Below are 13,118 nucleotides of genomic sequence, written 5' to 3'. Positions count from 1 at the left end.
TACGTAGCACTTCTCCTGTGGCTTCCATCTTGGTGTGTTAACAAGGATCAGCTTTTTATTTGTAGTATTTTCACTAAGAAAGGAAGGTTGTGAACAATCTCAGAGAAGCAGATAGGTACCCAAAGTGGGGCCATGGAGAGCCCAGGTTCAAGAGCACCTGGCAGCATTGTACAGGGGAGCCTCAGGCAAGGACCAGGGTGCTGTGCTGTGGTGTTTTTCTGGCTTAGCTGGAAGCAGCACACCTAACTGGGGAAAGGAAGCAGTGATTGTACTGTCCCAGGGATTCAGTTAGCCTGTGGGTAGGCTGCTAGGATTTTTCTTGTTGCTTCTGACTGATAAACACTTTTGTGGTCTGTAGCACATGGATTTTTGGTACCATTTTTATTCTTTCATTTTGCACGGGTCACGTAGGTCTGTAGGTCACGTAGATCTGTGTGTACTGATGCCTCTCAACTCTGTCGCAGCCAAGCTCCATTTAACTCTTATTTTCTTAATAGTTATCATCATCCAAGATGAGTTCTCAAGACTAGAATTTCAGTAATACTCTTTCAGCATAAGCTCCTTATGTCCCTAAAATCCTTTCATTGATTTCACATTTTTCATTGATTCCACATTTTCCCCAGTGCAATTTGTAGTATCCTACTTGAGTTACCAGTAGCAATTTGTGCCAGACTAACTCACACTTCTATTTACAAAGAACTCATTTTCTTGATAGGATACACTGAAACTATTAGCTGAGCATGGGGAAGCTTTGTGTTCCACACAGCCTCAAATATTATTGCTGCAGTCAGACAAATTGGCCTGCTTGACAGAAAATTCATCTTAAATGTGGTAGAGCTTATTGTTCCAGAAGGGAGAAGTTTTGCTGCTTTGAATGGTGTTTTTAGGCACCAGGTCTTTGATTTCTCTGAGCTGGAAGTGTGTTTGATTGCTGCTCTATTTTTAAGGGTTTCAATTCTAATTGAAATGCAGTGCAAGTCAAGACACTGCCTGTAGCTAGCAACCTTGGAAACTGGGAAGTTTTTGGTCCCTTTTCTGCTGTCTAGTTGTGTGTCTCATCCCTGAGCCTCTGCCTCTCTTAAATCCAAGTTGTGCACTTCATGTACCAGCATTTTTTCCATAGTGTAACCAGAGGAGTGCAACATCTGCTCTTCAACCCTGTTTATAGCTTGTTCTCAGAAGTACTAAATGTCAAATGCAGTGGATTTTGTTAGTGAGGTTTTTGATTTGATATCCTACAGTCCTGCCATCCAAACTTCACCTGTGTGGTAGGGGAACAGACAAAGAGTATTTGAATAATCACTGTTTCAGTGCCATCTTGCAGATCACTTTACTCACTTCTCACAGAAAATTAGAGTTTTGGCTCCTTTTGGCTTTTACATAAATAAAACTTAGTAATTATGTATGAACTAAATGTTTGTTCAAAACAATGATGGAGCTTGCCTAACTAATTACTTTTTCTTCCAATTTGCTTTAATTTGACATACTCATCCAGGATTGTTGGACTGCAGCAGTTAAATTTCTCACTGCAGATACAAACCAGATGAGAGGTGGGAGGGACTTGGGGTGATTCTGTGTTAGCTGCATCAGTCCTGGGTAATGTTATTTATTTCTGCAAATACCATAACTGGGGAGGTGTAAGGGTAGGCTCAGGCTGGTCTCTTGCTGCTGGGACCAGTTTGCTGTTGTTGCACAAACGGGTAAGACTTTCAGCATCTGTGTAGTTGTGCATACATAGAGTAAGTTTTAAACACAACCTACATGTGCATTTAAAATTGCTTGTGTATTGGGTATTGAGGATAAACATCAGAGTGCATGTGTGACTTCATCCCTTTATTTTGCAGTTTTGAAGTGATAAAAGTTATCCATGGCAAGTTATTGGATATGGTGGGAAAAGTCCAGTAAGTAGTGACACTTTCATCTCATTTCATTGCAGGCATGTTGCTAGTGCTTTGTTCAGTATACTGTAACTGTTCTGAAGTTCTGAACTTTCTTTCACAGAATACCCATTATGCTGGTTGGAAATAAAAAAGACCTGCATATGGAACGGTATGTGAACTCCAGAATGTGAGAAATGCAAGGCAGCAGCCTGCATTCCTGTGGCTGCACACACTGGGTTTGTTCTTGGCTTTCCAGAGCTAAAATGAAATTGTAGGTTAAAATAAGTGACTGGCAAAGGAGTTGTGTCCAGAATGTGAACTACGAACCGTGAACTTCTGTTGTAATGTTGATTTTTGCTGTGAGGTTCCAGGGACAGTCATTTAACACTCTGTTTTTTCATAGTAAGTAACAGAAGTGTATTTGTCACAGCAGCAATACCAGATGATATTACAGATTGTGAAAACAAAGCAATGCTTTGGGACAACTGCTCTTCTGGGTCACAGAGCAGTTTTACCTGGCCCAGAAGTGCATTTGACAGCAGCCAAAAGCAAATGCTTTGGATCAGACTTCACAAGAATTCCTATTACAATGCACTTAAGTGCTTTGGTACTCTTGAGGTATTTCTTGACATATCAGATTCCAATTCTTCTGCAAGTTATAAGAAACATATTTTTCTTTCTCTGATCAGGGTGATCAGCTATGAAGAAGGGAAAGCTTTAGCAGAATCCTGGAACGCAGCTTTCTTGGAATCTTCTGCTAAAGAAAATCAGGTAATGGATTTAAGAGTCACTTTATTCAAATAGCAGTGTAATGGATGACTCAGAGTTCCCCTAAATAAAGGAAGCTGAAATATTTGCATGCACTGCACAGATATTTTGTGGAGATGGAAGCAGAATGGCTGTCTGCACTCAGCTTTATGTACACAAGTTTTTCCCTGCAACTGTCAATGGGAGGAGGAAGTGAAGAACTGAAAGTTCAGCTTCACTGCACATATCAGAACACTTAGTGACAAATTAAAACTCACATCCACAGGGTGGGTGGAACAGGGTCTGTTACCTCAAACAGGAGTCACTGCTGCCAGAGCAGTGGGTTGGTGTAAGAGGATGAACCTCATGTTTAAGGTGCTGGGCAGGCTCAGTCTCTCTAATGGGGCAACAATCATTTTGTCTGATGTTTATGGTCAACAATTCTGCAAGTTACTTGAGTAAAGTTGGATTTTTTTCCCCTGAAAGAAAAACTTGGATTATATTTTGCCACCTGATATGGAACACTTGGAGTTAGTTTATCAGTATTTCTGTTTCTGGCTAAGACTTGGATTAACCCTGTCAAAACTGGCATTATGGAAGCATGAAATTTCACAATATCTTCTCTGTATGCTGGAGAGCTTCAAATGCATACCAAATAAACTGACAGTGTAAAGAATAAACCTGTTAAAAATGTCTGATCTTTTTTTCCATCCCTTTATTTTAAATAACTTCTGGATTAGGCAAAGCTGTTGCCTGTGCTTTTTTTTTTTTCATTTGGCATATGTTCACAATGTGCAACACCACAGCAATTCATATCCAGCAAAAGAATATCTTACTGATAAATTTTCTGGAGTTTTTATTGCTCTTGAACCAAGAAGAAAAAAGTCATGTTTATGTATTTAAATCAGCTACAAGCTTTGTAGGATGCTTGGTATGCCCTGTGTGTTAATTTGCTGCAGTGACAAAGTCCCCTGTACTGCCATGTATTTGTGCTCCTGTATTCAGTTAAGCTGCCAGCTGGAGTTTGTATATCAAACATGGTACCTTTCAGGGAAGTCAAAATGGGAATTGTATGTCAGATACTCAAAATCTGTACAAATCCCACCAGAAGAATTCAGAAGTCCTGTACATTCTAGCTGTCAAAGGTCTTCCTTTCTGCAGGACCCTTCAGAACAGTGATCACAGGTCACTGTAAATTCCATCCCTCTGCCTTTAGCAGCAGGTTGTTAGGGGCAGGTGCCTGAACACAATTCCTGCTCCATGCCTGCTCTATAATACACTTGGTAAATTTGCCCATGTTCAGAAGTCTGGCAGATCAGATGTCACTTCTGAGATGGGTGCCTGCAGCATGTGACCATCCTGCTGCTCTCTGGGTGTTTCCTTTGGAGGCTGGGGATGTGTGGAGTAAAGTGTGGAGGAGCCCAACACTGGCACAGCTGCCTCAGTCTTCTCACACATCTCCAGCTCTGAAGAGGTGGAAGATTGAGTTTAGAGAGCCAAGTGTGGAGTCAGGAGCTGTGGGGTGCTGGGGAAAGAGGAGACAGCAGGCATTGTAGCATCCCTCCCTGTGAGCTGGACCAGGAGCACTTCTGAACTCATTTGGGTTTTCTCCTCCAAATCCCAATGTGACAGGACCAAAAGAGCTGATACATAGACTTCTGTCAGGACAGGGCATCTTCTCTTCCTCTGAAGCTGTGTCTGGTCTGGGGTGGGGGAAAAGGGTTTGTTTTGCATTTGGTAACAAGCTGTGTTGTCATTTTCCTGGTACTGAGTGTTCACCTTATGTAAGCCATCATTACTGGAAAGAGAAGTCTCTTGGCCCTTTGTGCATTGAGGTTCATCCAAATAATCACCTGTACTGGCTTGGTACTGCAGATGTAACTTGACTATCCAGATTAATTCCAAACTCCTTCCAAAAGTGCCTCAGCTTCTGTTTGCTTAGCAGAAAGCTGGTTTATGCTTAAGGCATGAGCTGAACTGGATGAGGGATTTGGAACTTGAGCAGAGAGTCAAAGCTTCTTGACTGGGGGTATATCTGTTAATTCTCTCTGAAACCAAGCCCATGTGTACTTGGAGGAGTTGGAGCAGAAATGTAACAATTTCTGGTGCCTGGTCTGAGATGGGATGTGTACATGATGTTCTTCACAGTGGTGAGGAGAGGGAGTCCCTGATAGCAAAAAGTTTTCCCCCTTTTCTATCTTCCTGCTTTGCCCCCCCAGCCCCCCAAAAATCGTTTTTGGAGCATCTGTGAGAGTCCAAGGAGCATAACTCAAGTATACTGGGCAATTAAAATAGTTCTATAGATTAACTTAAACAAACTATGCATATTCTGCCAAGAGTTATCAAAAGATATCATGTCCCAGAAGTGGCATGACTTGGAGTAGATGGAAAGTGAGAGAGGCAAAGATTAAAGCTGCAGTGATGATAAATGATAGTGGCTTGCAGGAGTTCTCAAGGTCAGATAGAATTGAGTATGTGCCAGCTCCTGCAGAGCTGGGTGACCTGGTAGGACTTTGGGAGGAGCCTGCATATCACCAGCACATCAGTCATCAAGGGAAATCCCTGGGCTTTGGGAAGGCAATCCTGACAATGGAAGAGACCTCTCTGAGATGACTGCTGGGCTGGTACTGTCATGTCTTCTCAACCTGCTTAATTATTACCAGCCATGGTGCACTGCTAACTTCAAGAACTTCAAGTCCTTTCTTGTGGAATTCCCTATGCAGTGTCACCTAGGCTGTGGTAGAGTGCTTCATCTTAATCCCAGTGCAATAACATCACTCTTGGAAATACAACCAGAATCCAAAGTGGTTTTAAACCCAGGTGAAGCTGGCACCCAACTTCTACTGGAAGAATTTAGGAAGTAACAAGCAACTAAATTGTGTCCATCCTGTTATGCAGAATGCATTAGATAAATTGCAAAAGGAGCAAGGAAGTAGGAAAAAAAATTGCTTCATACCAAAATGGAGCTCTCTTAAAAAGCAGTTTCTTGGTTGTGCTGCTTTTTTCAAGGGCAGCTTCATCTTGGAGTTCAGAAGATGCTCTGCTTAGTAAATGCTTCAGAGTAGTTTGGAATCCAGAGATCTGACATATTTGAACTGGCAAAGGATGGGGGGAAACAACTCTCTTTTACCTGGCTATTATTCAAATTCCTGTGCCCAGTTCTGTGCTAGGATAAACCAGTAGTGTGAGCAGCTGAGGGTTTCCTCTTTGAAATAATAAATCAGCTGCCAAAGGGTGACTCTGGCACTGTGGGCTGGATTTGGGTGGTTGCACCTTCCTGCTGCCTTCTGGCAGCACATTCTCAGCTCCCTGCCTGTGCAGGACCTGCCTCCTGAGCTGTGTGCTGCTCCCACTGAGGGCACATCTGCAGCAGCAGCTGAGCCTCTGGTGTCCCTGTGGGCAGCAGGTGCTGCCCAGGCTGGCATCTCTGCTTTGCTTGGGGACAAAGGGAAAGGGAAAAGCCAGATGCCTTCCTCTGGGCTAGGTGTGACCCACATTCCAGAATTGGACCATATGGAGGCAGATGCATATAAAGTCTGGCTGCATCCTTTATTCCTTGTCACAAAACATCTCCTTGTGTTGTTTAAAGGCTCAGTCTAAAACTCCTCAGCACGTTTGAGCTGAATGCCAAATTCCAAGGCTGTAGGACAGTAATTAAACCTTGCCAGTGAATATGTATTTTCTGTGAAATGAATTAACAAACCCTGTGAACTCCTACATCTTAGTGCTTCAAACAGCACATCTCTGACAGGCAATGTGCAGCTTTTTGGTTGACAGAGTAAGTTGTGGAGGTTTTTTAATGGATGTTGTGAAACGTGGGCAAAAAGACTTTGTTTATTGAATTGAAGCCATTGAAAATTTCAGCTCTAAGGAAACAGGGGTGCAGTATGTTTGTAAATCAGTGCATCACCAGGTTTAGATTAAAGGAAGCTCTTCATTAGTGGAAGCAGTTTGATAGCAATTGCAGTCCTGGCCATGGTTCTCTTAAAGCCTTAATTTGCCCAGGAAATGTGTTGTATCATTACTGAACTAAACAAGCCTCTGCTGCCAGGTTCTGTTGGGATTCCAGGAAACTCCATTATATGGAGGAATACCCTATTTTCCAGCTGGTGAAGTACTTTAAATAGTTCCAGAGATTGTACTGTGCACAAACAGTATAAATGTAGGAAACTAACATTAAGTCTAATCTTGTTAAGATTGCTGTGGGGCTTCAGTCAATGAGATTAATTTGGAAGTGATCCAGTTAAGAATTACATCTTGTGGAGGTGGAAAAACATCTGTTAAATCAGAATATGTAGCCATAAATCATAGGGTGCTCTTCAGCCTGCTGATTAAAACCAACAAAACCCCCTTTTTATCCTCTTTCTATAATGAATATACTTTCCTATGCTGGGAATTCCTGAAGTGGATGGCCAGAGGTTGGATCAAATGTCAGTCTCAGATGGTCAGGAGACCATTTCCAAGCTGAAGATTCACACCCTGAAGCTCTAGTCATGCAGTTCAGGCTATATAAAATGTAACCCTTTTCTCTCAGGAGGACTTTATCAAAGGGTATTGCTCAATATTTGTGACAGTTCAGCTTGTGCTTTCTGCTGGTGTCCTTGCACTGTGTGTAATACAGATCTTACAGGGACAGTGAGAAAATCAGGAGTAGTAAAGTCACCCCTCATACTGAGCTGTGCAAAGTCAGTGTTGAGAGCTGAAAAAATTCATTATCTTAAAGATTCCTGAGAGCAAACTGATTGGTTTATTCTAGCACAGCATCCAGACCTTCTGTGCTGTCAGTCACTCAGGACAGGCTCACCATGCAAAGCAAGGTGATTACAGTTATTAGCTTTGTTGTGAATCTGGCTCAGTTTGTGCTGAGGATTGCTTGGGATGGGGGTTTGCACTTCCCTTTAAAACTAAAATTACTGTGTTTGCCCTCCTCACTTTTGGAATAAGCATTGGATGTGTGTTTATCTGCTGATGTAGTTGATAAAACTGCTCATGTTTTTTGTTATTGTTTCAGTAAGTGGGCAGCCCCACCTTCCCTCCTAACCTTGTGCTCTCTCTTTGCAGACTGCCGTTGATGTTTTTAAGAGGATAATTTTGGAGGCAGAAAAAATCGATGGGGCAGCTTCACAAGGGAAGTCTTCATGCTCAGTAATGTAATTCCACTGCAGAACCTGAAAACACTGGGAATACATTCTACCTGAAGAAGCAAAACTGCCCATTATCTTTAAGGATAAACTATGCTTCTTTTTTTTTTTTCCTTTTTTTTTTTTTTTCAATTTTTTTTTTCTTCTGTTAACCTGAAAGATAAACAGTTGGTTTGGAGCCTTTCCCTTCAGATTATGTTAAACTCTGACTCCTGTGCAAATGGCTTCACTTCCATTTTCAAATTTTAAGCAATCATATTTTCAATTTATATATTGTATTTCTTAATATTATGACCAAGAATTTTACTGGCATTAATTTTTCAGTGTAGTTTGTTGGTTAGAATAATCATCAAAATGATGCATATTGTTACACTACTATTAACTAGGCTTGGATATCAGTGTTTCTTTGTGTTAAATGTATACTTGTAAATAAAATAGCTGCAAACCTTAAATGTTCTGTTTATAATTTTTCGTTGATTACTCCATATCAACTTTTTTTTTGTTTTTTTTTGTGAAAAATGTTCACCTGCTGACCTTAAGAGAAGGCCTGAGATCCTTGGAGCCAATGGATTGTTTGACTATTGCTCGGGAAGTTGTTTGCGAGTGATCCCAAACGTTTTTGCTACTGGAACTCCAGGCTGGCCAAGCAGCTCTGCTTTGCTTTGTGCCCAGTCACAGGAAGGAGGGACAAGTGCCAGCTTTATTTGGAAGGGAAATGCTGGGTTTCAGTCAGAACCTGCTCTGTGTTTTCCTCTGTAACCGCTGGGTGAAGGCTGCGCAGAGCCGCCCCGAGTCCCTGCGCTACGGACTGTGCACGCAGGCTGGTGGCTGGGAGTGCTGTCAGGATGGAGTGGATTTATCCAGGTCACAAGCTTAGACTTGTTAAGAGAACAAAAATGTCATTTAAAATAAATTGCACGTCCTGAACAAATCGGTGTGGGCTGTTTGTTGTGAATTCCTGTGCTCCTGGTAGAGGTGAGCGGCCTCCTGCTGCCTGGCCATGCAGAGTTCAGGGTTCCTGCTCAGCTTTCCTGACCAGCTCCAGGCTTTTCCTTGCCTTTTGGACTGGAGGCTTAGCAAGCTCTAATCTTGGAAATAAACTCCTTACAACTATATATTTAAAAAATTTGAGTTGACCCACTTTGTATTGAAAAGCAGAACAAAACCCAAAACAGTAAAAACAAACAAGGCTGGTTCGGGGATGAGCTAATTAAATGAAATATTTTGCCTGCACTTTTGTGTTCATTTGAAAACTTAAATTTCCGACAGGAGTAGATAGGAAGGGAAAGTTGGAATGTATTTGCAACCAGAATTAGCTTTTACCTTCCAGTCTGTGCTGAAAGATACAAATGAAGCATTTTGTTCCTTTATTTTCTTTGTGCATTTGTTCCCTCATATGATACAAAAAGTGGTCTAAACCTCTCAACAGTGTACGTTGGTAAGCTTGGGATTTTCTTTGGTCATCGTGAGAGCAACTAGTTAAAAAAAAATGCCCTTTTTCTCCACTTAGGATATTTCCAGTTTTTCTGAAAGCCCATTTTCCATGAATTTACACACCTTGTGCCAAGCACAGGTTGATGATTGTTCTGCATGATGGATTGCTGGAGTTCAGCTGAGAGCTTGTTCAGGGAAACGAGTCCATGCTTTGATTTTGGACCCAGACTGAGCTGGGGCTGTTCCCTGCTCAAGAACCTGCAGCATTGCAGTGAGGGCTGCTTGGCTGGCAGTGGAATGGCTGAGGATGCAGAGCATGGCCTGAGGAGCTCAGCACAGGGTGTGTCAGTCAGTGTGATCTGATCCTTCAGTGCCCCATCCCCAGGACGGATGAGCTCTCGCATGACCCGAGGCTGTGACATTGCATGACGTGTTCTGCGTCACAGGGTGGAAATTGTGGAGTAACACAAACCTCAGTGACCACATCTGCTCCATTTTTTGGTCAAACTGGCTGCAGGTGTACTGGTATCAGTCTAACCCCCATAATAGCTGCTGTATTGCTTCTTGAGGTGTGCCAGCTGCTAAGAGTTTTACAGGAGATGCATGAGGGTATGTGCAGTTTAACAGTCTGGGATAACTGAGGTCCTGCCTGCCAGTGGTGAGGCTTCCCAGGAGGGCTCAAAGACAAGTGCAGATTCTCTGGATGATTTGTGCTGGGACTTTCTGAGATTTGAAAGGGCCATTTCACAAGGCCATGTATTGAAGGACAAGGGGCAATGGCTTCAAACTGCACGAGAGTAGGTTTAGAATAATTGATAGGAAGAAATTCTTCAGGGCAGTGCTAGACTGGAACAGGCTGCTCAGAGTTTATGGATGCTCCACAAAGCCAGGTTGGATGGTGAACCTGCAGAAGGTGAACCTGCCCATGGCAGGGGGTTGGAACTGGATGGGCTTTTGGGTCCCTCCCAGCCCAAGCAATTCATGCACTCAATGCTGAGAGATGTGTAGTGCTCTTGCATTTGCCATAATAGCTGAAAATTTGAACTCATCCACATATGTTATTCCCTTCTTCCTCTTTCTGCTTCATCCAGTAAAAAATGGAAATTATTCCACTCACCCAAGCCTTTCTCTGCTAATAAGATCTAAAGACCAGCCATGTGCAATAGTCTTGCAGTTCTGCTGTAATGTGTAGTCAAGTGTGATCAGTGAATTCCTCCTCGTCCTTGGCTGTACAGATTTCACTTGGTTTCTCAGGGTGGCACCTTCAGCAGCTGGAGTCTAGCAGAGGCTGTGGCAGCCTTGTGCTTCCTGAGGTGGCACAGGTTGGGTTCTTCACCCTGAGAGCCCTGAAGGTGGGGATGGGCAATTGGGAAAGTCCTGTTATGTACAGAAACAAAATCCTGCTTTTGTAGCAAACTGCTGCTTTCCTGGAGTTGATGAATTTTTACAGCCTTGTTAAAGTTCTCTGATCCAGGCTAGGAAAAGAATTAAGTAGACTTAATAACTTTATTAAGGGATGATCATTTGCAAAGGTGAAAGTGCAAAGATCATTTTCCTGTTGAGAGAAATGAGCAAAATTTTTTCATGTGAGGTTGAACACAGTCCACCAGTTCCCACCTTGGACATACTCAAAAGCCCCTTGGACACGGTCCCAAGCCACCAGCTCTGGGTGACCCTGCTTGAACAGGGCTTGGGCCAGGGGTCCTCCAGGGGTCCCTGCTGACCCCAGCCATTCTGTGGTTATGTGAGGATTGACTACTCTAAGTCATGTTAAGTTATCACTGACTTGTGTGGATTTATAATGCCCTGGTTTGGAAGTGACTCCTGCCTTGCTTGTGCCCCTGTCCAGCTCCTGGCTTTGCTGTGTGAATAATCCTGGGAGCCAGGGCTGGAGCTGCCCATCTCCCAGCCTGCAAATGCTGAGGATGAGCAGGGCAGGATGGACTGCAGGTGCTAAATGGAGCTTTCTTTTTCCTGTTGTTTCCATGCCTAACAAAGTTTGTCCCTGCCTGCTTAACTCCATGACAGGGGAGTCATCTGTGGGTCTGTAGTGCTTCTTCCCAGCTTCTGTAGAGGGTTGGTGGGTCCATGCTGGAGAAGAAAAAAGCTGGAAGAGTGTTTCCATTGTTCCTGTGTGCCTGCAGAAGCTCTGCTGTTGAATCTGGATGAGGTGCAGGTGTCCCAGGTGCTGTGTGAGCGTGGTGCAGGTGCTGATGATGTGATGTGCCCAGGCTTGCTGGGCTTACCCTGCTAATTAACGCTGCTGAGCCTCTCCAGAAGGAGAAATCAACAGCTTCTAATTAGCCCTTGTGTAATCTGGAGTGCTCATCTTCAGAGCCTTTCGCTAATACTGGGTGATCTTCACAACTTCATCTAAAAAGTCAGCATTGCTCCCCTTCAAAAAGTGGGGAGGGGGAGTGAAAACCTTTGCACAGATGCCTTCAGCTATTGGGAGTATGCAGAAATGTGGCTAAACTGCTGTGAGTGATGGATGTCCTTAGCATCCAACTTTTCCTTGGATATCCTGTTTCCTTACTGGAACTTTTACTTTTTTGAAATACAGTGAAAACTGAAAGGATTTCACCCCCCAGGCTTTCTGATGCTTTCCAAAGTGAAACCCAGGTCCCATCTCAGTAAGATGCTGAGGTGTGTGATGATCCCTGGACAGAATATTACTGGAAACAAGGCTGTAATTGGCTAAACCTGACCACCAAGTCTCCTCTCCAAGGTGAGAAGCTGTTTTTCCTAATAGGAATCTGGCCAGATCCATAATTTTGTGGCAGAATTTGCTGAGTGTGAGGAGGTTATTTGGAGTCCTTACCCCACATGGGTGACACGAGGTGTTGCTGATGTGGGATGGGTCAGGGTGTGAGATGACCACCCTTGGTAGATAGAGATATTCCAGAGATTTTTATGTCCTAGTCCATCCATGCTGAGGGCAACACATTGAACCCCAAACCATTGCCTGGGAGCTGATTCCCATTTCCAGCAGCAGTGATGTGTTCTGCCAGTGAGGGTGTGGGTTGGATGTTTTGCAGAGATGTTCTGCAGTCAGTGTGCCCAGGCCCCTGGCAGCTCTGGGGGCAGCACGTGCTGCTCTCAGGTACAGGGGTGGGTTCATCACCAGCAGAAATTGGGACTTTGGGCTGAGGAGGGCCAGGTCTTTGACAGGCAATGTGTATTTCACACAGAAACTCCACTCTGAGTCAAGAGATGGTTTCTCACTCAGGTCTGTTGCTGCTCTGAGGAGTCCCAAAGGATGTGCTCATCATTCCCAGCAGCAAGGCAAAAATTTTTCAGTGAGAAGGAGCAAAAATCATGGTTGTTTCACATTTAATTAGCTCAAAGTATCTCCTACTGAGGTATGTGAAAAATCTATGAGCTTTTCAAAGCAAGATGGTGTTTTGAAAGCCCTGAGCTAGGGATTTTCCATTCCAGGTCTTAACACTGCTTTGTAAATATTCCAGGCTCCTCCAGAAGCTGAAGTGTGGCCCTTTCAGAGGATGTGGAGCAACTCCTTGGCTGCTGCTCCATTGCTGGTGATTTGTGTGGGGCTGTGCCAGCTGTAGGAGGAACCTGTGAGCAGAATGCTCATCCTCTGACAGGGAATGTTCCATTCACTCCCAAAGATTCACCTCCAGGAGCCACACCCTGCTCAGCTCCCCTGGCTCTGGCCTGGGCAATTTGGAGAGCAAATTGTCTCTCACCACTTCAGTCCTCAGCCCTGTGGCAGCAAAGGCCAGCAGAGATAGCACAGCCTGGAGCTGCCCTGGTTGGACATCAAACCCAATTCCTTCCTTAAACCAAGCCCACAAAAGAATCTCAGATTTTTGGGTTCTGGCTGTTGAAGCCAAATACTCAAACTTACAAGTTCATTCCCAATGCTTCATCCTTTAAGCAGCCACAGTGGAGGAGC

The 13,118-nt window shown here is 43.8% G+C and overlaps 1 protein-coding gene across 1 annotated transcript in view; it reads left to right on the top strand.

Annotated features, from left to right (window-relative positions):
• The window catches only part of RHEB (Ras homolog, mTORC1 binding), a 39,390-nt gene extending 30,691 nt beyond the window's left edge, over nt 1-8,699 (top strand). Inside the window, exons 5-8 of the mRNA XM_058034830.1 lie at nt 1,845-1,901; nt 2,002-2,049; nt 2,570-2,651; nt 7,689-8,699. Coding sequence (XP_057890813.1) covers nt 1,845-1,901; nt 2,002-2,049; nt 2,570-2,651; nt 7,689-7,781 — 280 coding nt within the window. The 3' untranslated portion in view covers nt 7,782-8,699. The remainder of the gene's footprint in view (nt 1-1,844; nt 1,902-2,001; nt 2,050-2,569; nt 2,652-7,688) is intronic.
• The last annotated feature ends 4,419 nt before the right edge of the window (nt 8,700-13,118 follow it).

The sequence above is a fragment of the Melospiza georgiana genome, chromosome 1 (genome assembly GCF_028018845.1).
Source record: "Melospiza georgiana isolate bMelGeo1 chromosome 1, bMelGeo1.pri, whole genome shotgun sequence".
Classification (NCBI taxonomy): Eukaryota; Metazoa; Chordata; class Aves; order Passeriformes; family Passerellidae; genus Melospiza; species Melospiza georgiana.
This window is presented reverse-complemented; position numbering and strand designations above follow the sequence as displayed.